Source organism: Haliotis rubra, unplaced genomic scaffold, assembly GCF_003918875.1.
Source record: "Haliotis rubra isolate DU_JTF1 unplaced genomic scaffold, ASM391887v1 Scf36, whole genome shotgun sequence".
In the NCBI taxonomy this organism is placed as follows: Eukaryota; Metazoa; Mollusca; class Gastropoda; order Lepetellida; family Haliotidae; genus Haliotis; species Haliotis rubra.
Window position 1 is genome coordinate 1084005 of NW_025767035.1, and position 26043 is coordinate 1110047.

At 39.2% G+C, this 26043-nt stretch overlaps 1 protein-coding gene across 1 annotated transcript in view; it reads left to right on the top strand.

Annotated features, from left to right (window-relative positions):
- The first annotated feature begins 4313 nt into the window (after window positions 1-4313).
- The window catches only part of LOC124285434 (lachesin-like), a 36832-nt gene continuing 15102 nt past the window's right edge, over window positions 4314-26043 (top strand). The window contains exon 1 of the mRNA XM_046721659.1: window positions 4314-4394. Within this exon, the coding sequence (XP_046577615.1) occupies window positions 4314-4394 (81 nt within the window). The remainder of the gene's footprint in view (window positions 4395-26043) is intronic.

Sequence of the window (26043 nt, forward strand, 5' to 3'; positions counted from 1 at the left end):
GCTCTCCTCACTCGTTTGAAATGCAGTTTGATTTCTCTCACAAATTTTGAAAATCGATTTATTTAATCGCATCTAATTAATAAGGACTTAATTACAAATATATTCTATTCCACCCTGTTAAATGTAATCTATCCCAATATGTTCCCATATTATAATAAATGTTCCCATCACCTAACAATGAAGTACTTAATTCTCAAATGTTTAGATTTGTATATGGAGTCCCCTGAACCCTCTAAATGTAAACATTCTAAGCATTTTCAAAAGTAGCTTAGGCACAAGACGTATACGTCTCCTTTATATATTCCACATTGTTTTCACCAAGGGATGCGTGTAATGTGTAAGTACTTTGTTTTGAGGATTATTTCCATCTTGCTCTCAGAATGTGAAATAATAGCCATAAATAAATCAGTAGATATGACTTTTGAAAAGGTCATGGTATTTTGTTTAATAGCAATGTTCATTAACTTTCATAGAAAAGAACTTCTCAGCGATGTAAACGTATTCACCCAAAGAGAACCGACATAAAATAATCATTTCTCTACCATATGTCCGATCTTACGTTCTATAACTAGCACTTACATAGCTTTTACATAATTAATTGCAATAATTGTTTCCTCTAAAACGAGACACGAAAACTGTAAACGAAAACCGAAAACCAAATTGATGTAATGGCACGACTCAAGAATTTCCTGACAAGAAAATTTAATCTCCGATGAGAGGTAAATGAAAATCGATAGAAGATCGTGGTATAACAATCCGACCTACGGCTGCCGACAATGAAGCCCACCAGGCACAACCCGGGGATCAAACCCAGAAATAAAGGGCGAATGGCCTAGCCAATTATTCCCCGGCGTTAATGATGTCGAGGAGATGTGAATCGAAATGAAAAAGTTCATACAAGTACTTCCAGACACTTTGTAACGATACTCCGGACAATTTGCAAAATGCTTCTACCAGCGGCGGTGTTTATGAGGGGAATTCCTTTCTTAATGTTGGCAGCGTGTGTCGTCTTCCCCCCTAATATGCCTATCAGTGAAGGGTGTTAAGATGCATTAGGATGTACATGGCATTCACAGCGGCAGATCAAGCTATCAGTACCACTGGAAGTAGAACCAAATCGAGAATTCTGATTGGTCAATGGATGTATCCATGTTATTTAAAGGAGATTCTGCTCAGGATTGCTTTATTGTGTGTCATGTGTTAATACCAAATGTCGGATCACTGGTTCGGTGGGACACTTCCACGTGTCTGCCTGCAGGATACAATGCGAATGGTAACCCTGGATTAAGTCTGCCGGGAACCTTTTAGGAAGTCATGTTTTTATAACGAAGACACATCCGGATTATGATCCATTGTATGACAACATGCTCAACCCAGGCACAGTGACAAACATGTTCCTATTCATGCTTTTGTACGCTCACATTCCCGTGTCTGGTAAGCATAACTTTTTCAATCTTTCATAAATATTGAGAACAGCAACGTTAAGATTCTGAACCATTCTTGAAAGTAATGTTTTGTTAGTATATTGATCTATACGATCTATACGCATTGTAAGCGCATTTGTCTTGTCAACAATATATCTTCATAGTACTTTTCAGTTTAAGATATATTCTTCTAGCTACAGTAACAAGTCATGAATCTACATTTCATTGTATTTAGTTATATATTATGATACCAAATCAAAATGTATTCAAGTTTTATTCATTACGTTTCTGCAGAAGTGTAAATGCAGTGTTATGTATTTGGGGAAAATATATAGTAGTGGTATACAGATATATGGTGAGGATGATAATTGTTCGAGATACGTTCTATTTGGACTGTGTTTAACTCACAATAGGAGTTAGGCCCGAGACACATATGATGTCCACTCTTGTAATCTTGACGCCGTTGTTGCCACCCTATGAGTTTAATCTTTTAAAGTTGACATCCATGTATCGATTGGCCATGTCCTCACAGAGCGAGCCGCCGTTTTTCATATAAATAAGAACCTTTGAATAGATTGCCGAGATTTCAGCTAAGCAATATAGCTTTATTACTTGTCATAAACTCAAGCATGACAGCAAACAGACCCGCATTACCTTCACACTTATCATGGCTTTTGAGAAACGCGGATTTTAATTCTATAACATTCTGGTGTTTCTTATTGAAGTTTTGAACTCAGTAGTGTGTCTGAGTAGCTTCTCTGAGAAGGCAGCAAAAACTCGTAAAACTGAAGTTATTTCACGGCCTTAGATGGGAAACAGGGAGACGTTTAGAGATAAGTGGGTTAGATTATTGATTTTTACTGAAGCATATGATATAATCAAGAAGTGAAATAAACATCCTATTCAGTTAATTAATGGCGCAAATGAAAGTGAAAGTTATAAACAAATTTCGTTATTCTTCATCCCTTCGTCAGAGTTGTAACATTGATATACATTGTGAAATTTAAGGGTGGAAGGACGTCATAGACAGTTGTGCATTTCAATTCCCACTTAAGAACCAATGTCATCATTTGATTGGAGAATATCTTTGAAAATCGTTCATGACGTCATTTCTCTGACATCTCATGTCTTGAATTGATAAAAATATGTTCTTACTATTTCATTTCCTAATTGAACGGTAAACACTTTTCATTGATGAGCTGATTTGATTACATTTATACTTTAATAATTCTAAATGTACAACTTGGAACTGTTTTAAAGCCGTATTTGACATAATAAACGTTTCCTCATTTTGATATGATTGCGATCATTAGCACCGATTGATGTAAATGTAAGAACATGCTCGCACGGGAACAAGTACCAGTTGATCTTGATTAAGAGGGCTTTGTTCTTTGAAGAAATGTTTAATCAGTTTATCATCATTCCTTCCCCCGACTCATTCCATGGCACACATCAGACGCGGTCCCAATCCTCTGTGACATTCCTCTGAACACTTTGTGTTATCATCAAGCCTTGTCCAACCATGAGTGACAAGAAACCATTGGCAAAGATCCCGCGCATGTTAAAGAACTAGCAGGTTTGTTCATGGAATCTTATAAACCGTGTTAACCAAGAAGCGCCGGATCTGATTGAATCAAAGATTAGATTTTCTTGCTCTCTCAACCCTCCCATTTCCATACATTCTCATGTGCCACCACTTTCAGATTTTGAGTTCGCTCAGTGTCAATACAGACGCCCTTTGGGTTCGGGTAATAATTAATTTACGTGCTTACTGGGCATGCCTCCGATTGCTCCGTTTAAAAACTATGATTTTCAAAAGGATTATTCTTCGGTCATTTTAAGTAGTGGTGTCGAAGTGAGATGATTGGATTAGTATTGATGAAGAAGTGGAGAATCCAGGATCTGTCTTGCATCAGGTTCATCAGTATCTTTTTGCCTCCGTTCCTATTTTGGCACATCGTGGTCAGGTTATAATTTGCCAACGTTCATTAGAAGCTTTTTCCCTCCTCAAAATTTGGTTAGACAATGCCTGACGTCCTAGACATCATTGCCTACTAAAACAAACTTTGATTTTCTCTCCGCCTTGGAGAGATTCATGTATGGAATGTATTTCTTGGCGTCTATAGAATTGGCAGGAAATCTGTAACTGCTCACTGTCACAAGGAGCATCCCCCTTGGCTGTTTGTCTGGACATGATGAGGTTCTGAATAATAACACAGTGTGTTCTTAACATATGGTATTGTGTTGTTACATAAAAGTACATAATAGTTTATCGGGTTGATTTGCCGCATCTATTATAGGATGGGACAATGTGTCAAACAGTTTAATAGTGAATTTAATGAGTGAGTGGGCGAGGGCGAGGGCGAGGGCGAGGGCAAGGGCGAAGTGTATCGCTGCTTTTGTAACGGTGGCAAAATATTTCCACGTGAAACACAAAACAGCTATAAAACTCATATGAATGGATCACTGAATGTGACGCCACAGAGGGCACTGCATAACGTTTGGCGGCTCCTTGCACGACAGGGCCAACCATGACGATTTGTTTTTCAAAGATACACGGACGTCAAATATTTGTATATTCAGTCATGTCTCGTCTAACTGCATCAATACATCGTTTTCCCATTTGTCATTAGTTTTCTTTGTATCAAAATGTCTTCAGAAAGAAACATGGTAACTTGTCCCTTGTAACTTTTACCTGTTTAGAAGTGATCTTCGACCAAATGGAAGGAAGATGTAGACTTAATACCATAATACCCAATTTTTGTCAGTTAACATAACTGTCATTAATTTAGTAACGTGAACCAACACATATTGACAAGAACATGAATGTTTCTCGAGTGTGTTGGGTTTATGGCGACTTTGAACAGTGTTTCGGAGGGAAATCCCGAAATGACGAAGGTCTCCGACTATCACCATTTTGATACAACCTACGAGTACGAGTATGTTGCAACCAAGAAACATTACGTGGAGGTAAACTCATGACCACTGGTTTCTGGCACAAGGCACACAACTCTGCAAAGGGAATTGTGACCAAACGTGATGCTACTGGAACACAAAACAACTCACTCTGTCTAAATCGACATTTGAGAAGTCACTATTGTGCCGAAACGTTTCCTCTTGCCATTTACTTTTTATATAATATTTGAACCCAATAATATTTCAGTATCACATCTACATAGATGTTATGTTTTTGTAGGGTTATTATCTACTTCAACGGGACATTGTGTTGTTATGTGGCTAAATATGGATTGAAACAATACACGATTATAGATTTACTCATACAAAGCGACATTTGGAAAATGTACTTTATATTACACTGAATGATATATCAAGCACTGGAGTTTCTATGTATCTGAGTAGGACATCCATGTTAAACTGGGACCTGGCCCGCATTTCTCGAAACAAACTCATGTCTGAGTTTTGACTTAGGTTAGAGTTTTCACTCAATTTTGAGAAAATGCATTTCCCAGAATGAACTGAAATCGATATTAAACTCAAACACAGTAGACAATTTGAGTTAGGTGGATAGATTACTTAAGTTGTTTGGGCTTTTTTTATTGAAAAAATGCACTTGAGTTAAAAATTCATCTGTTTCAAATTGTCAAATTCAGTTGAGTAAAAACTTAAGTTTGTTTCGAGAAATCGGGGCCTGGTATCTCAGTGGTCACTATATGTCCTGAGTAGTACCTGCATGTTCGTCGCTGTTTAAGTTGGGGCGGTGAGGCAGTCGAAGACCCGGGTACAATTCCCGGCATGGCTACAATGTGTGAAGCCCAATTCTGCTGTCTCCCGCCGTGATATGCTAAAAACTTAAAACCTAACCCACTCACTCACTGTATAAATGAAATAGTCTGATAGTTAAAAATAGTTAGGAATAGTTAAACTCCATTTCGTCATCTTACATATTGAAATGACTTCCTCAAATATCCATGTCAATATTAAATCCACTAAAAACAAAACTAGTCTAAATAATATACTCATGCCAATAATGGTTGTCACCCCCTTCAAATTTTTTTATTGGAGGGGGTGTGGAATGGGTGTGTGGTGTGTGGGTGGGTGGGGTTGGGGTGGGGAGGGTGACAACCATTATTGGCATGGGTATATAAGAGTCTGTTGGTTAGATAGACTTAAGTTAAGCCTTCCTGTCCAGATTTACACAACTGCCTTGTGTATTAAGCATGCATTTCCGACTATTCAACATTGTGAGGTATGCAGAAGGAAAAATAGATTCTTCTATATCACACATAAAAACCTTCGTAAAAATAATCATAATTTGAGTCAGTAGACTAATAAAACTTTATTGCACAGAAATATCAATATTGACAGAAGTTCCAACTTTCACCATTATGGCAATTTTTCATTTTAAAGAAGTTAGGTTGTTGCCACGGCAACGCGTTGGACTTGATTGACACTGATAATGTTTGGACCTGATACATAAAGCAGTTTAGGGTGGGACTTAACTAGCCTTTTATCCCAGTTTACAAAATGCGTGGTTTGGTAATGGCAATTTGTGTCTATCTGTCCATTTTCATAGAATGTTTGATGTTTGATGTTCAGTAGCATATGCCATTCATCTAACGCTTTGTGGTCCATTCCCCTTGTCTTGCGCCCAGTGCGCCTATTCCTCGCCGTGTGATGTGAAATGGAGGAGAGTGGGGTTTTGTTGAAATGAACAAATGCAGAAACATTTGCCCCAAACCATCATTACTCGGTCAACAGGAAAATAGCCAACTTCCCAGAAACCATTCCAGACTAGTATTATTGGTAAAGTTTGTATTACAAGTAAGATTTTTTTTTGACATATGTACCATGATGACCCCAACGTATAGACGTTACAGGCTGTCATCTGAGGTTATTTTAACTATGTACAAAGGCGGGGCTACTTATGATACATAATTTGATAGTTGTGAACGGTAGTATTGGAATGTTCTGCTGTATCTTAAAGGGACTTGTTCGTCATCTAGAGCAAACATTTGAACCAGGGCCCCGTTCCACACGGTGATCTTAGCGCTATGGTGAACGTAACTCCCATTCCCGTATGGCGTCCGGTACTGCTGCCTGGGTCTATAAAATGAGTGAGTGAGTGACTTTATTTGTGCGCTGCTTTAAGCAATATTCCAGCAATATCACGGCGGGGGACACCAGAAATGGGCTTCACACATTGTACCCATGTGGGGAATCGAACCCGGGTCTTCGGCGTGACGAGCGAATGCTTTAACCACTAGGCTACTCCATCGCAATACACACTAAGACCTATTTGTACTATATCCGCCTTGAAACACTGTCCTCTAGACTTCTGGTACAGGTTCATGGCTTCTTTTTATCTTGCTCTACTTTCAAACCAAAGAATGATTACCTATGTAGCATGTTTTGAACTTGTAGCACTATTCCAGCTATATCACGGCGTTGCAATTGGATACCTTCAGCTCTTCAGCTTGATGAACGAACGCTTTAACCTTGGCTACCACACCGCCCGAGTTACGGTTATAGAATAGAATGGGAGATGTTACGTGTAACGGAATGAAAAATGGTCTTAATGGCTCTTATACCTTCCAACCTTTTCAACGCTTAAATATTAAAAATATCATTTTCTATAAAAAGGGAAATAAAAGAGTTCTTTGGGTGATGTCATGTGCAATGAACAAATCACCCTTAGAAACAACTACGACTATTTGACACAAGGTTTCAGTTTAATGATATCTCATAAATTGTCAAGTTGGTGAAAACAGACAGTTACATGATCTGTGTGATCTAGCTGCAAAAACAAAGTCACGTTGAAGTACAGTAGGAGGAATGTTTCGCCTGCTTGGGTGGATTCTTTGAGTCGACGATCAGACACCGTGTGTCCTGGTGTCAAAGGCATACCCTCTCCTACGTCTACGTATGGCTAAACATTCTTTGACGAGGTTGTGTTCCTGTGTAGGTTCTGTAATTTAAAGATTCCATCTTGTTTCCTCACAGTTTAACACCAGAATGGGATCATGCTAATGGCAGTCAAATTTGGTTCAAATCCCTTACCAACTTCTTTGTCTATCTGCCGGTTAATCATATGCTTAATTGCTCAGAGGCAATGGCTCAGCTTTACGCATTTTATTAATTAAAACGTCTTGCACTAGCACCATACCACGGGGTATAACCCTTTATTTTCCGTGAGTCACGCTCATTGTACAGTACAGAAGTCATTCTAAAACCGACCCTCCTTTCTTGTCAGGATTCTCGACAGTAGAATTAGGTTAAGACCTTGCATATCAATAGTTTAAACGATTTTGATGCTATTCATAACAGACAAATGGTTAAAATGAGAACATGAGCAAGACCTTCAAATTCGTGTAAAAAATGTGCAACCTGATACCAGCCACGATATGAGTAGAAAATACAATTTCAAGAAGGAGTAAATCACCTGACAAAATTAGCAATAATGTATTTTTTCATCAATCAATGATGAATGCGTTCATCTTAGCAAGTCGCTAGAAACACGAGTTTAATCGATTTTCAGCGTCACTGAAACAAATTTAATAATGGCAGGGTACGCCTAATAAGCCGTGAGAGTATAATCATTTAGTAGTAATAACTGACTTTGAAAATACCATTACTGTTAAGGGAATGATAGATTTTCAAGTTGACTTGCTTAATGTGGACGAATGTATCGGAATAGAAGTGATATCTATCTTGTTTGTTGGTCAGTCAGCCATGCAGATAGGGGCGTCTTTAACATGTTTTCGGGATGTGGCTACAGAAGCCCCCCTCATTCCCTTAGGGTGTCTGTTGTCAACGTTTCCAACCGTTGTCCACTGAGGAGTCAATGCTTTTGCAACCGCCTTGGGACGCACTGTGGTCAGGAACTTGACCTGTCACAGCAGTTCAGAGTCTTGGTTCATATCAGGCTTTTGATTTGAACGAGTCCAGTCAGTTCAAGGTTTTAGCACTACCAGATACACTTCTTCATTACTTTGTCTATGTTCACGTGTGAGATCTAATGTCATTTGATAATCGAATTCAGTATCTGAATGTAATTAGGTCATTTTGTAACTTAACCCTATGGAGTTAGTCACAAAACATTTCATGATATCATTAATAGGAATATATTGTAAGAAATAGGTCTCGAGTGTTCTTTTATTTACTTAGAAAAGGTATTGTGCTGAATAAAGTTCAATAAGTAGAAAGTTATTCTGAAATGAAAGAATGTATATTTCAAGGAATATTCATGAAGACATTTCTTTTAGGTCTTAATTCATAGTCTACTCGTGCATGTTCAGGCATGGAGCACAATTTGGATGTTTGAGTATTTGTTTGGAGAATGACGCACAATGTCTTTGTTAAGATGTGGAAGTTTAGCTAGCGGGTGCTCTTAAAACACTTTATTGAACTGTAAATAACGCTTACACAATGCTAAGGCTGCTTTCTGTAAATCAGCGTCTGTGCGCCGTCCAGGTCATATCAACAAGGCAAGCATATTCGGTTGGTGCATCTGCGGAATCACATTCCACATTAACAGGTCGAATACTTCATGTATTGAAACCAATTAGAGGCAGAACCGTACGCACTCTTTTGACGGAAAACAACATCCTTCCCATCGTCCTGCACTTTGACCAATTTTGTTTCAAAGGCATCGTCAGACACCACTAGATTGGCGTAGACAGCATATGAGGTTCAGAAGACCAGATTGGGGCAGTATACTGTTCATAGAAAAGTCCAGGTTTCATTTGGACAGCTCTGATCATATTACAAGGGTCTACAGTTTTAACCACACTTGCATTGCTCGCCGTGGTCAGTTTTGGGTGGAGATGTAATGGTACCATGGAAGTCTTACGATGGAACACGACTCAACATTACTGTGGACAACTGAAAGGTATACGCTACGGAGAAGACACTGTCTTTGATCAGATTCTTTGTGTAAATTCATATACGTCAAGTCACGTTGTTGCAGGATAATGCTTGTCCACAGTATGCGCGTGTTTTGATGGATTTATAACATTGCTGAACTGCCGAGGCCATCTGTTTTCAATCATCTGTTTTTCTCCAATGTACCCCGATTTCTCGCATGTATCAACGCAAATACAGGCCCCTTCCGATACGGACAAAAGTAGTTGAGTTGTTACACTACCCTTCCTTTAGGGCGGGTTTCCTCTTACCTGATACTGTTTTGGTCAAAAATTAGTTTGTACTAATGAAATATTGATCAGACGAATTACAAATGGTATCCTGCTATTTTTTAATAACAACACCGCGTTTTAGGAAGCACGGTTACCATTTTTTGGTTTGAAATATATCCTTATGTTTCAGAAAGATAGAAACTCGTATATCAAAACATTAAACATGCAAATTTTACATTCCTAAAGTCCTAATATATCTATGTACGTTAGTGTCATCTTACGATTGGCATTCATCAGGGGAAACGAAGACACCCCGGTAGCATCCGAAAAGTTCATAAAACGTATAGATCACCTGTTGACAATCCGTTTAAATATGTATGCAATATTTATTATATTTCCATTGTTATGGCAGATACTAAGTACGTGTTTTAAGAGGGCACGTGTGTATTTCGTTGTTCTTCAAAGTACGTCATTTTTGTAACAGAGTTGTCTTAACAATCGAGTAGGAATATCTTTACATGGTTCACATAACACAACACGTTCGTTATGTAGATTGATACTATCGATCAAGGTCGAGTAAGTACGTCCAGTACATTGCAACAATTGTATCATGTATACGATGCAAAATGTAGAAGTTCAAACAATGTAAGATTTCAGTAACATATAGATTAGTCTTTGTTATCTGGATAAGATCTTGCTCCTTTCAATGCTAATTTACGAGAAAATGTAAGGGATCTGATCATATTTCTTCAACAAATCAATTATCTGTATAAACCCCTGTACCGAGGGTCATCGTTAGTGGAAATAGAACATAGTTTAAACTTTCCATGGAGTATGGTCGGTGAATAATAGCACTATAATATAACCATCGTCATTTGAAACACGCTATATGATAGGTTTACTTATATCCTGTATTATCAATGTTACTGGAACATATTTATGTATTACTTCCCAGAAATTATAGTGGTAACATTTAGAGGGTTAAGTTTGTTATTTTTCAGGAATAAATGTGCAAATGAGTTTGATAAGTTTTCAAGATTGTTGCATCAGGTTGAGATAAAAAGTGTTTATCATTACACAAAGAAGTGTTATGCTAAGAGAGGACATATACCCTGCGGTGTCAAACAAATTTCAATTCAAGAAAATGTTAGATTGACATACAGGTTGTTATTCCCAGACAATTCAGCTTTGAATCAAATTTACAGGGACTTCCAAATGGTCTAAGCCTGGTCTGACTTTAATGCTCGCATCAGATAAAATGTCATATGTTGTTTGTAGGTCCGGCTGAAATATAACGCTAGAATCGTAAGAGAACATCACAATGAAGTCACAATAATACAACGAGTGAGAATAAATTTTAGATAAAAATATTTGAACATTGCCATGTTATTAGTTAGGGGTGGGGAGATGTTCTAAAGGCTCTCATTCTGTCAGATCAACGTCCATAGGAGGTTCATTTATTGGTTTAGCGGACTACTAAGTTACAATCTCAATAAACTTGTTATTGATATGATAGGAACATGCAATGACACTCCACACTTCACAGACAGAAGTGTACAAACATTAGCAGATCGAGGCCAATCTTCAGAGCAAAACAGAGACAGGGAAAATTTAAAGGGACACAGAGCTCGTGAGGAGTTCCAAGGCTCTAGGCGTTGTAATTATTACAATCGCAAATGATTTCGTGCCATTCGGTTGACGAAACAGATGCGATACAGATTGTTGTACTGTTGTCAAGCGGGACTTATATTACCACATGAACAATGATTCCTGCTTGACAACGCGTGAAGATCCGGGTTAGAATTGGTCTTCGTTAACCCATGCTTGAGATTCTTGAAAGGCATTTAGAAGTTGGTGAATATATAAGACGAGTATATGGATGGCAACTTCTTTATTGTATAACACGACGTTTCTGGGCTACTTCTTGACCCTTTTGCAGGTGATTGAATCCATATACTCGTCTTTTATAACCCATGCTTATCAGAAGAGGCGACTAACAGGATCGGGTGGTCAGGCCTTCTAACCTGGTTGACATTTGTCATCGTATCCCAATTGCGTAGATCGATGATCATGCTGTTGATCACTGGATTGTCTGTTCCAGACTCGATCAGTTACAGACCCAAGCCATACAGCTGGAATATTGCTGAGTGCGGCGTAAAACTAAACTCACTCACTCCTGCTTGACAATAGTACACGAATCTGTATCAAAATGTCGCACTCACGAACTAACAGTTAAGTTTTTATCCATAAAGTTTGTCTACAAAGAATTTTTGCCTTAAAAGTAAAACATGAGCGCATGACTTACCGACTTACCGACTGTGCATAGCTGTTTTTACGTTTCAACCTCATAAATTAATTGCTTTTATCAAAGTCAATTCTTCAACACGTTCTCCCCATCCCCAGTGACATCAACAACCTTTGATGGACATGTAGCATGGAGTATGGGATTCACGATTTGAATGACTTTGCTAGGGCTGCCAATTTGCCACATCAAACCTCCCCTTTAAACAGAATGTAAAAGCGATGTATTGTGAAAATAGATCGCGAAAGAGTTCCCTGTGACGTCACTATAATATAACCATTTTAAAAACCCTGACAGAACCCATGAACATATAACACTGGTTGCAATGGATAGAGTAGGAAAAAAAACAAAGGCACTATTAATTACAACCACAGAAGAACCCAAAACCGAATGATCTGTGCTCGAATGAAACAGACAAAAGGGATTACAGGTCGATGGAAGAATCTATAAATATGCGTCCATTTTTTTTATTCTACTGAAAAATGAGTGTAATTTTATTAAACATTTTCGAAAAAACTTAACAGTCGGGTTATACTGGGGTTGAGTGATACGAATTCACGTGTTCCTCGTATGTTCGCCTGACCAAAGTAGGCATTTGATTGGGTGGTTCTTGTCACAGAGCTCAGCTCCTGAGATCAGAGTGTCATTAGATATGAAAAAGTAAAACTAAAAAACGTTATTCATGATTCTATTATTAGGAGCTAAACGCAACTAAAGCCAGGCGACCTAAAGGATCAAGACCTTAATTAACTCTGGGAGGGATCACTAATTAACAAACAAAGAGTAAATATTCAACCTGATTAGTTATTAATTGTTTGATCAGTATTCTGTCAGTTGGTGATTCCAAAATGAAGCATACGACTTTATGGATGACAACTTCTTGTTTATTACATAGAACGACGTTTGGATGTAGATTCTTACACCATTATCAAACTAAGAATTTTAGCTTGATAACGGTGTAAAAATCTACATCCAAACGTCGCTCTATGCATTGTGCAATAAACAAGAAGTTGTCATTCATAAAGTTATATGCTTCTATTCTGATTAGCTTCGCAACGCTATAACCGCTATCACCAAAGATTAAAAACACACACTCTCTGACAAGACAATCCGCAATGATGCATATGCAACCCGTTCTGTCGGTATTATTAGTTGGGAGTTCTGTGGAGCGAGTAACCTCAGCTTGGTTGGGAAGAAAAGAACACTAAGGGCCTACCCCTAATATATGTCTCTAAATTACTTCTATGAATACTGTACTACATAGGCTAAGCCATGCTTGTTGTAACGGTATCGGGCGGTCAGGCTTGGCAAAGTTTTTCACAGAAATAGAAGATTGTTAACTTCAATAGATTCGCTAGTTAGCAACTCTTCAATAGCTATGTATGATCTGATTGAAAAGTAACGAAATATCAAGTTACATTTAGATACGCCTTTGAAAGCTTTTGGTTTGATGGTGTCAAAACGCATAGCTAATTGATTATTGATTATAGAGATTTTAGATAACTGTGGCTTAACACAAGTAATGAACAACGCCGAAATGTACGATGTACAATGGCTGGTCTCTGGGATCGGAAGAATGTTTAAAGACTAGTTTATACAATCTTGGCGTAGTGAAAAATGGAAAACAGTACAAACTACTTACTATGCATCTGAATAACTATCACCAACCTAACTTTCACCATTAATCAAATAAAATTAAATTGAAAACAATAAAATTTTAGCCGATTTATTAGCGTCAAAACTATTTTTTCACTTACATTTTCCTTAAAATATCCCTTGGAAAGACATGTACGTGGTCAAACATCTACACGATTATAGCATTGTTAATGTTTATATCATGATGCGCTAACACACCAAGATGTACTAATGTGTGAAATATTATTAAAAGTGGCATTAAAACAGTTACTAATTCATTTTCTCCGTATCATCTCTCACTCACAAGTCATGCTAATGCAACCTACGTATAAAGAGGCCTATATCAACGTTGACCTGTTTGTAAACCAACAATATTGAGCTTACAAAATCTTGGTTTAAAACCAGAATCGCATACACGCACTGGCACTTTAAAACGTGGATAGCTAGCCCACATCCTCCTACTTCTGACATGCATCGAAATAACTAGATTTGAAGTCAGATAACACGATCGACCGGACAGTCTCCCTGTGACGCCTTCACAGTAGAATACATTGCCTCTGTTTCCGTACGGTTTCTGAAGTTGTTAAACTAGTGTTATCCCAAATGCAATCAGAACTAGCTTCCTTGTGGTGGGTCCGTCTAGAATAGCTCGGCATAGGTCGACCGAAACGATAAGTGATCTGGTTCGCTCTATTGTGTTTGTATGTCAGGAACGGTGCTCATGATGTCGATCACTGGTTGCTAATCGAGACTACAGGATTTTCCGTCCCTCGGACTAGACTATTGCTGGTCTGGCTTACTCCACAAAAAAGCAAACATGTCGTCTTCTGTAGGTAGTTAATGAAAGTAGCTGAAACCTACAACAAAAATACCCTTTACAAATGAGTAATACTGTTTAATCTTTGACAATATAGAGAGGTCATGGGTGTGTGTGTGTGTGTTTCGTACTGATTTAACGAGGGTCAGAATTGTTTTATTTACCTTCACAACATGCTGTAATGAAGAAGTGATAGATGCAGGTTGCGTTTTGATGGTAACAGTGAAGATGGCGTCACTGACGATACGCTGTGACGTCATTAGGTTTGTGACGTCGTAAACCTTGCCTCAGAAGTGATACCTGGATTTTATCACAGCACCTTTGCAATGGGGTTAGGGTATGTTTCGTGAGCAAGTTAATGGCGTTTTGTGAATCATACAATTGAAAAAGACAGAGAGGTTATTCATGGTGTTTCTTATCTCGCTTTTTCATCTTGTCGAGTTGCAATTTCTTACCAAACCAAGAGATAAGATAAAAAGTTGAATGTATCATTTAATTAATCACAAGTCTAGAATTTATTGCTCACACCGAAACCTGATCGGAACAAATTAGTTCCACGAGGGTACACATGAGGGATAGAATATAGTGATTTAAATAGCTTTTAAATCACTATTATGTTCTTGCAATGAACAAAATATTAGAAATCTGTCATTGTTTATAAAACACTCCAGTAAGTTAAGGGATGAATTGTTGAAACATAAGTTACAACTTACTTGTCAAAAATACTTATGTACAACTCTTTAAACTGTATATGGGCCGGAGGCCTTGAATACAATAAAATTCTTGTCTTGTCTTGAATATAGTGTGAACTTTAGAGACTTATCTTAAGAGACTTTTGTTTTTACAAAATATATACCAGAGAGAGGAAATTCAAATTACTAACACGGCAGGACCAGGAATGCTTGATAAGAATTCACAAAAACAGTCGTAAGTTTCAAACAGCTGATAATCTGATTGTAAATAATTATTCAGTGCTCGTCATCTACAGTCAAAAACACAGGTCTTGCAATTGACAATCACCAAGTTCCAAGTGTTTTTAACTAACCTCTCGAGATGTCTTCCTGGCATCTAGGGACCTACGAAGCTACCTCTCTCATATCCAAAATATGAATTTTACTGGAATAAATGTACATGTGGTTATCAAAATACAATTTAAACCTTTAACAATTAAACAGAGCTAATTTTTCATTTAAACCTTTAACAATTAAACATAGCTATACATCTAAACTGAGGGGCAAAAGAAACGTCCCCAAAGTAAAATTGTAAAAAACATTTCTTCTGTTTTCGTTATGACGGAAATTTATTTAGGAACACAGCTCCCGAACGCATCCCCACGTCTCACAGAAAGGAAATCCACGTGGAGTTTTTTGTAAGCATGAAAATTGCTTTTATTCACGTTTTTTGCATGCTTCTGTGGAAACATACCCGTATGAAAGTACAGTATAAAAATTATGCTCGACTGTTCGAATTCATCACTTCAATACGTTGGACACAAAGAACATGCCTCGACTCACGGCAGAACAGAGAGAACGAGCTATTGGGATGTTGCAGCTGGGTGCTTCTCACAGTCACGTTGCAAGAATCATGGGTTGCAGCAAGAAAACCATCACCAGACTGATGACACGCTTCAGAACAACAGGTCGGACTGCAGATAGGCCTAGGACAGGGAGACCCCTCGTAACCACCCCTCAGGAAGACCGCCATTTACGGGTGCTTCACTTGCGCAACAGATTCCTGACTGTGACGTCATCAGCAACAACCAGCCTTACCCATCCAGTCAGTAGAAGGACCATATCCAGACGACTCCGCCGATTCGGTATCAGAGCCTACAGACCATTCCGGGGCGTGACGTTAACGCGTGAACATCGACGTCGTCGATTGGCTTGGGCACGTAGAGTTCGGCAGTGGCAGCCGCGGAACTGGCGCCGGGTACTCTTCAGTGACGAGAGCCGCTTCCAGTTGAACAAAGCTGATGGTCGGGTACGAGTCTACAGACGTCGGAACGAACGCACAGCACGTTGTTGCGTTCAGGAAGTTGAGAGGTTTGGCGGCGGTAGTGTGATGGTGTGGGGGGGGTATTTGTGGCGAGAGGAAGACTGACTTGTTGGTGATAGAGGGAAACCTGAATGCCCGTCGATACATTGATGTTGTTTTACGACCTGTCGTGTTACCCTTCCTCCAGCAGAATCGAGGCGTGTTGTTTCAGCAGGATAACGCTACTCCCCACACTGCTGTTGTTACCCGGAACTTCCTGAACAACAACAACGTAAACGTCATTCCTTGGCCAGCAAGATCCCCCGATTTATCACCTATTGAGCACCTATGGGATCATCTCGGCCGTCAGGTTAAGCAACGTCAACATCCCCTACAGACAAGAAACGCTTTGGCTCAAGCTCTACAGGAAGAATGGCGTCGCATCCCACATCACGTGATCAGACGTCTTGTGCACTCTGCACGACGTCGTGTGGCAGCATGTATCGCTGCAAGAGGTGGACACACTCGCTACTGAGGAGTTGGACACTCAAAGACACTCTGTCAGTACTGATGTGCATGTGTTGTCATGATCGAACACCGGACATTTGAACCTCCTGTGAAAAACGTCACAAAAACTCTACTTACAGCAAATTGTTTCAATTGTTCTGTAATGACAGTCTGCATAATATGTTCAAAAATTATATCAAACATTTCAACATTGAATTGCACGTGTTTGTATCATTTTATGATACAAAAATGATCGGGGACGTTTCTTTTGCCCCTCAGTTTATACAGATGACACAGAGATGCTGCTGAAGGGGAATCTAGAAATTCTTAGCGTTGACAAATCAATAAAATTGATTTATTTTACTTTTTTCACACTGTTGTAGGAATGAGTGATGGTTAAACAGGCATGATCAAATTTTACAGCAGTTCTTTTATATTTCAGTCGCATGTTATGAAAACCCGATAGACGTTTTGGTCCCTCAGATAAAATAACTAGAAAACAACAAGCTAGCTTGAGCTACGAGAATTTACGGATTATCTGTTCCGAGTAAAATGAATGGTATTAACCCCGAGCTGTTAGTAAAAGACTTACGCTATTTATTCACAAAGGAAAGTGGCTTAGTCTATAATTATTGTGTTACTCAAGGACAAATACATAAGAAACAAAAAGCGTTGGAAACCGTAAGGAAAAAGCAAACGGCGCCCTATTTTTCAGATGACGTATAATACAGCAAACTAACGAACTCAACGGTACCAAAATGTTTAGTTCGTTCGACAAAACCCTTTCCACTTTCGTAAAATTGAGTCGATTTTACAATTGTTACTATATCATGAGGATGCGTTTGTTTGAAGTTAATTACAGCTGTACGACGCAATCTGCAAACAATCGAGTCTTAACCAGACAACCAAGAGAAATACACTATGCGATATGATGACCGAGCATCTGTTTATGAATCACTCTCAAATGGTGATGATACCAGGAGCTCGCGAACAGATGAGCGTATCCTGCCCCACAAGCGGCATACGTCATAAACACATGCAGAGGCTTGTCTATTGTTCACTTGAAAAAAAACTTATGGTACAAGTCAAAAAAAAGGAATTCATCGGACATCATATTTGTCTCTGATGCATCACACCTAAACATTTCACCTACATGTCTACAATAACACTTTGAAAAGCTTAACTGAGGCCTTGAATGTTGTAACCTTGATCGAACAACTTCTGAGCAAGAATCGCACGACGTTCTTTGAAATGTTGGTAAAAACAGAATGCTCGATTGTGAAATGTGAAAACCAAAGGCAAAAGCTGTTGGAATATTGCTCGACTTTCCAATAAGCCAATAATCATCCCTTTTGTCATACATTTTTGTGGATATTTTTTTGTCACTGAATCTTTATGCATAGACAGTGGAGGCGGTCTCACTTGACCTTTTCAGTTTTTGACAATTTGTCCTTGACCCGATTGAAGGTAGATATGTTATTCGAGCCTGAGGAGTATACACCCACTCGACATGTCGCATAAAGTACAGAGGTTGGGATTTTAACTGGTTTATATAACTGGTGAAGAAACATTTTGAAAAATGTAAGGTAATTTCCCCGAGGGTTGTTTCCCCAGAATCATGTAATCATTCAGTTTGAGCTAAGATGTACGGTTAGTTTCAGCAAAACATGGAAACACTCAGATGACAGTTTCGCGAAGTTCACCAAAGGTCACTAAGAACTCAAAGGAAAACATACTGATTAGATTAAGTAGACGGTGGTCACTGATAGGATTGAGAGGCACCCTACTGACTCACCTCAATGGACATTTGTCACAGAGACGACTGTGGCAGAAAGCATTGTCAGAACCATGGAGAAAGCACTTAGTACTTCTGTCAGTCAATACTGAGCATTACCAGAAAGAACACTTTGATCTTACAGAATCTGTTGGCATTTACATTCTACTGCAGACACTAACGTGCTGTTTTAAAATTTCTGTCTATAATTATGTTATCTGAGTTTATAGCAAATATAATTATAGCAAATACAAAGCATACCGTATATACTCACCTGCTAAACAAACGAAACCATACAACCATGTTTGATCATGGCTAAAACATTAAATAGAACCAAACCAACCCAAGAGTACGTGAGTGAGTTGGGTTTTATGCCGCCTTTAGGAACAAACCAAGAAATGTTCATACATGGTGATGTATTTGCACAGGTATCATGGTTGTGCTTTTTACATTACCTTTGCAATATAGTGCAGTGGCTCAGGGTGTAAATAGATACTTGGCGAACTAAAGCATGAAACTTTGCAAAGTGCTGGGGAGTATCATGATAAAACATATTTTTGGTGTGTGCTCGATTTTGGGGGGCCCATTTTCCGAAAAATCCAAGATGGCGTCCAAGATGGCCATCAGAAATCAAGGATTTCCAAATTCTAACACTGTTGTGACTTTCTCCCGCTGGATTAAAGAAGAAAACCTTGCACTGTGCTAGGGTACATGTTTTATCATGATATTCCCCAGCATTTTGCAAAGTTTTCATGCTTTAGTCCGGCATGTAACGATCAACTCCAATATCGGACCTAAGCCACTGCACTAATGTTACTGTGACCGTTTCCAGCCGTCCGTATTGATAACCTATGTAGCTTTACGTTTAACACCCAAATTTTAAGTTTATACTTTCTTTTGTTGTATATGGAGGTGTTAGTTCCACTTGTTTGGCTATGAGAATATGAATATATGTCTTTTATTTGTTTATTGTTCTTTTTTTAAGCAATAGTCCATGAATATTGGACTTGTAAATAATCGAGCAGACCAGACAATCCAGTGATTGATATTAGGAGCAACGTCCGATGACGTCAGTGTACGATGACATTTGATTAAAGAGGCACCGCTTAGTCGCCTCTTGTGAGAAATGGCGATGGGGTAGCCAAGTGGTTAAAGCGTTCGCTCGTTACGCCGAAGACCCGGGTTCGATTCCCCATATGGATACAATGTGTGAAGCTCATTTCTGGTGTTCCCCCACCGTAATATTGCTGGAATATTGCTAAAATTGGCGTAAAACTAAACTCACTCACTCACTCTTGGAAGAAAGAATAGGTTGCTTAGGGTTTGTTCCAATACAGAATCAACAAGCTACCGAATAGGACAACCCGATCTCCTCTTTCGAGAAACGTAGGCTGCTCTTCGAACATATAATCTCAACGACATTCTATCTCGCAACCAAATTAATATTCATTGACAATTCAACGACGACATTTGAGGAACGGTATGCATTTTCACACACATGGTAATTATTTTTTTTTATATGTCAAATAAATCAAATGTATCAATAATATATTAGTTTTTGATCAATTCAGCATAAAGGAACTGTATGTAACTTGGAGTGTTTGACTGTTCGACATTTATCTTAAAATGATTTATTCAAAGAGACATTACAATTTCATTAAAACCGGTAACAGTTAATTTCATGATGAACTCATTGGAATTTTCATTTGGATGAGAAAAATGTATATTTGGGGGCAAAAGAAACTTTACCACTTTAAAAATGAAATTTAAAAAATTTAAAAACAAGAAAAGTTGTAGATAACTCAATGCAAAACAAACGCATCATCCAAACAAAATAATGCTCTGTACAAAAGGTGAAAGTGTCAACAGGAAAGAACACCACTGGTCTTCGTTTACGGAAATTGGACTGTTCAGCTTTACGTGCATGACATTCTTCGTCCAATTATTCCACCTTTTCTTCTACCACATAGAGTCCTTTATGAGCAGACTCGTGAAGGTAGGGGCTGAACCTTCAGTAACCCATGCTTGTCGTAAGAGGCGACTAACGGGATCGGGTGGTCAGGCTCGCTGGCTTGGTTGACACATGTCATCGGTTCTCAATTGTGCATATCGATGCTCATGCTGTTGATCACTGGATTGTCCGGTCCAGACTCGGGTATTTACAGACCGCCGCCATACAGCTGGAATATTGCTGAGTGCGGCGTAAAACTAAGCTCACTCGACACGATGACATGTGTCAACCAAGTCAGCGAGTCTGACCACACGATCCCGTTAGTCGCCTATCACGACAAGCATGGGTTGCTGAAGATAAATTCTAACCCAGATCTTCACAGGTGCGCAGAGTCTTGAAACAGGGGCTGGACACACACACTATTGATGTGAAGTATCATTAAAATTGAACGATTTGCGATGTGTGTTCCAACTGTCCATTACGTTGCAAGCTTGTTTCTTCCACCTCACATCAATTCGTCATTTTAAATAATGATTTCGTTAAGATTTTAATCTTAGTGAGTGAGTGAGTGAGTTAGTGAGTGAGTGATGTCTATGACTACATGCATTTGGCACTCGGACTATATGTGTAGTGCAATGTACTTAATATGTATAAGTATAAATCCGGTATTTTGAAATAATGACTTGTTTTCATATTGTTCAAGAGCTACGTTTTATCACCAAAGACCATTGCTATAGCTGCTTCTCAGCACCAGAGAACGAATTATCAATCGATTGGGTCTGGCCCCAGTCACCGAGATTCGTGCATAATGACATTTGAATTTCCAATCTTCGATTCGTAGTCGGTATACGTTGCCGTTTTCATGACAAGTTGAAGTCATGACACCACAGAAGAAATGCAATGGGCTTCAAGAGACGCTCCGATTATGTCAGGGCGGTGGGGTAGCCTAATGGTTAAAGCGTTGGCTCGTCACGCCGAAGACCCGGGTTCGAATCCCCACATGGGTACAATGTGTGAAGCCCATTTCTGGTGTCCCCCGCCGTGATGTTGCTGGAATATTGCTAAAAGCGGCGTAAAACCAAACTCAGTCAGTCAGCCTGATTATGTCACATGTGTTGACACACAAAACATAAGCTTCCTCAACAGTGTGGACACTCGCACCACAGAGATAGAATTGTGCGTTGGGCGAAGAAACCTTCCAGTATTAATGCTGTACTTTGGCACTGAGTACGCTATATCGTAAGTCACATCAGTGATGAGGGTACTTGAGTCAATGATGGAGACCACGCACTATAAAATTACTTGAGTAGTGGATTTTCGAACCTAAGGTGTAGGATAGGCCCTGTATTAATTTACCTGACTGTGGAGGATACTCATACCCAGGGTGCAGGATACGCTGTTCTTAATGTGTATCAATATTACGTCACAGAGGCCTAGCTGACACCAAACGTGACATCACATCAGCTAAATAGAGTTGCAGCTAGGGTGTAGTCAGGGTAAGACATTACTGGGTGATTTTACCAGGGATGAAGAACTTACCAAAATGTAATTACACCACGCTATTAGATACTCAACAGTCCGGTGGAGTAATCGTCAGACTTCATCACATCACCAGATAATATTGCCTGACGTGGACTCCATGTAGAGTGTCTGTGTGGTTCTGTTCATAGAGCCCAGGTCCAAAATCAGTTGAGGTTAAACAACGTTGAGCGCGGAGTGTCCTTGGATGGGTGACCGTATTTGGCAGCGTGACTCCTGAGTGAGTGAGTGAGTTTAGTTTTACGCCGCACTCAGCAATATTCCAGCTATACATGTATGGCGGCGAGCTGTAAATAATCGAGTCTGGACCAGACTATCCAGTGATCAAAAGCATGAGCATCGATTCTGCGCAATTGGGAACCGATGACATGTGTCAACCAAGTCAGCGAGCCTGACCACCCGATCCCCTTAGTCGCCTCTAACGACAAGCATGGGTTACTGAAGGCCAATATTCTAACCCGGACCTTCAAGGGTCTTGACTCCTGAGAGTTCCTATTACGTCAGTTCTGCCCTACAACGAAGCGCAGTAAACGTTTAACACCGATTCTGTTTTTCGTTTGTGTGTACCTTTTGTATCTTTTGTGTGTGAGTAATAAGAAAAAAACACGATACTTTATGGATACCACCATCTTTTCTTAAATACTATGTAAAAAAGAAACGCATATGCACAAAAGTGTTGATAGCATGATTTCACACAATTGCACAAGTAAAAAAACCAACTTTACCGAGATTTCTTACCTAAGGATTCAAAAGGCATCACCACAACGCAACAGAAATCACCTTCCAGTTACTTTCGGAAATCGGCATTCGTTTTGAAGGAGTTTGAAGATCAAATCACTACGTCACGTCTTGACGCTGCGACACGGAACATCGCCATTGAAAGAATGCACGCTGGAGATTACCAATTTTCTGTTGCCAGGCGTCTGAATGTTACTCTGAGCACGATAACACGGCTTACAGCTCGTTAAAACCAAACAGGTATAACAAATGACCCTCCCCGTACAGGCAGACCTCGAGTCACCTCTGTAGCCCAAGATCGGTACATCCGGGCACTACATTTGCGTGATCGTACTGCCACGGGTGAGAGCACAGCAGCCAGGGTGCCTGGACTTCGGAGGATATCCGGTCAAACTGTACGGAACGGGTTGAGAGAGATTGGACTGAGAGCCAGGAGATCAAACGTCGGGCCCGTGCTACGACGTCAACATGACGTCAACGTTTCCCTTATCTAACATTATCCACTTGGTGCATAGACATTTCCTTCTTCTAAACTGATGCCAAAATTCATGTACTAAAGTCTATTTGTGGACGAGTTATACATGTTTGAAAATACAACATGTTCGCAACAGAATTCTAGGTTATGCGTTTCCATTTTTTGACTAGTATACTATCAATAAAGTATCTTACCTTTTTCTAATTATTCACCAAGTTCTAAAATGCCAATCAAACAGATTCTATTTGAGTATATTACATTCTTTCCTTTCTTGATGTTCAACTAGATCTTTTTTTCGACATGGTCTTAATTACATGATGTAGCTTAAATCATAGTACTCGAAACGGCGTCCTGTGTACAGAGGGCTTGTAGTTGGTGTATTGAAGTATTTGGATCTGTTTGATTTGCCTTAAGGAGAATTCATAATTAGAGTTGTGATAAATGCTATGACCTTCCTATTGAAATCTGAAAAGATGCTCGACAATTCCCTTATAATTAAAATTTAAATCCACAGCTATAGGATTTTTGCGACGTACATTCATCCAGCGACATCAACATATTTCTTTTCAGAAGCACATTGAACCTGAAGAGATATAGTGGAAATGGCTTGAGCATATAAAACGAGCAAAAACAATGAAACCACAGATAATCACTTTTTGGGGACGAAACACCCACAAGTCCGTGCAAGCAGACATATGAAATCATATTACAACCGTTGATGAAATGCAAATTCCCGATAAAACCTCTGTTTTATCACATTGGTGTTTTATTGAAAGAACACGTGTTGATGTAACCGCTAGTGTTTTAACTGGCGTCAAATAAGAGCAATAAACGATAGTTTGCTCAGATTAAGCCCTAAATATGTTCTGTCACAACATTTCCGGGGAATATTTATGGGTCTGGTTATCTGCAATCGCCTAGTGAGAGCAATTGTTAATGAACTTTGCATCCCATTATTATCAATCACGAGCTGTTCTTTCATCGTCGACTATTGATTTCTAATGCAGAATGTGCAAGAGTTAAACCCTATTACAGGGATGGGGACGGACACATTGTCAAAACAGGAGTTTGGAACATCCTGGAAGTCCTGGCAACTATATCCTTCAGCTATACATCAAATAAGCTTCCAGAAAGAGAAAACGCTTTATGAATGTCTTGAGAGCCATGTCTGTACGTGTTTGGGAAAACTGTTAGCGAACATGGTTCATTTGGTCTGGTACAAAAGAAAGGCATTAACGACCCAAGTCTTATACCATATACAAACGTGTCATTTGAACTGACAATGGTGCCATAATGTGCGTTGCTTCCAAACCACTGACTCCCTATAGTTTGATGTTTATTATACCCAGTATCTGATATCCATCAATTTAGTATGTTGGCGGAACGACTTGGCGCGTCTTTTCATCCCTGTGGGAAAATAAAAGATTTACCATTGATACATGAATGTGCTATTTCTGAATTCTCTCCGCTTCCTCAAGATTACATCAGATGATAAATCACATAAGTAAATTGTTACAAAGAAAATTAAAAATTCAATGCGCACATTTAAAATAAACATATTGCTCACATGTATACTAAGCTGACATTGTAATGTTACCCTTCCGCTTTTAAATCATTTGCCACCATTGCTACCACTACCACCACCCAAGCTGCAGTTACGTCCAGTGCGTTCTGTTAATGCTCACTATACTGTCTACCACCACTGCAGTCAATATGACAATAGGCTCTATTTTCACGACTACTCCGGTTAATGAATACAACCAGTGCTGTCTTGTTCAACCTTAACCAATACGACAACCACTAACACTGCCAGAAAATGATCCATCGATACTTACTTACCGTGGTCAAAGTCCGTGTCCAATTAAAATGGGCCTCAATCCCAATAACTGATGCAATCATTGATGCTCGTGAAGAAATTATTACAATATTCCAATTACCTCTGGCGGTTGATGTTTGATTAAGGGGGCCGTTGTGACTAATCGGAGAGACGTGTGTAATTCTGCACATATTTATTCGTCCAGTGATTCATTGGAAGGACATTGGAACAACTGTGATGAAAATGAAAGAACCCAGCGGCACTCTTCACGGCAATTGAAGTAGCAAATGTCGAAATACCCATACTAACTGAACCTGAAAATAAAACAGCCATGGACGTCACACATGAACATTTTGCCTTCAGTTTAATCACACCTAGAACAACAAAAGCATATATGTGTAACATATTCCCCGATATGTTATTAGGGGTTAGGGCGGCTCAGTGCTGAGTGCATCGCTCTTCGTGAAACAAACATCAGTGGTTATGCTTGGTATTGAGTTCGAATCCCATGTTAACGTGTGTGAAGCCTGTGATAATGCTCGAATTGTGCCAAAAGAGGCGTAAAATCATACTCACTCACTCCTTCGTGTCACGCCATGATATTATCCGCTTCTGACATACAAGCAATTAAACAGTATAACTGTACTGTTCAATACAACTGTACTGTTCAACACAACATTAACTCAAACGATGTTTTGTATTTTATGGGATAAGTACTCGCGTATTGCATTGCATAATTGCCATTGCACTTCCTTGATTATATTTCAAAACTTTCCTCCTCACAATGTAACATTAAGCATGATTGTGCAACCATGTTCTGTAAAATAAAACTTCAGTTGCACATCTGTATGTACATAGATTATATGCATTTCTATATTTGCCTCCAGTTTCCCTTTACTGTTTTCACCTTACTGCTCAGTAGTGGAATGACTTCAACGAGTAGGCCATGGCAAGCTTTCACACCAATAACCTTTCCTTTAAGTAATATTTATTCTATA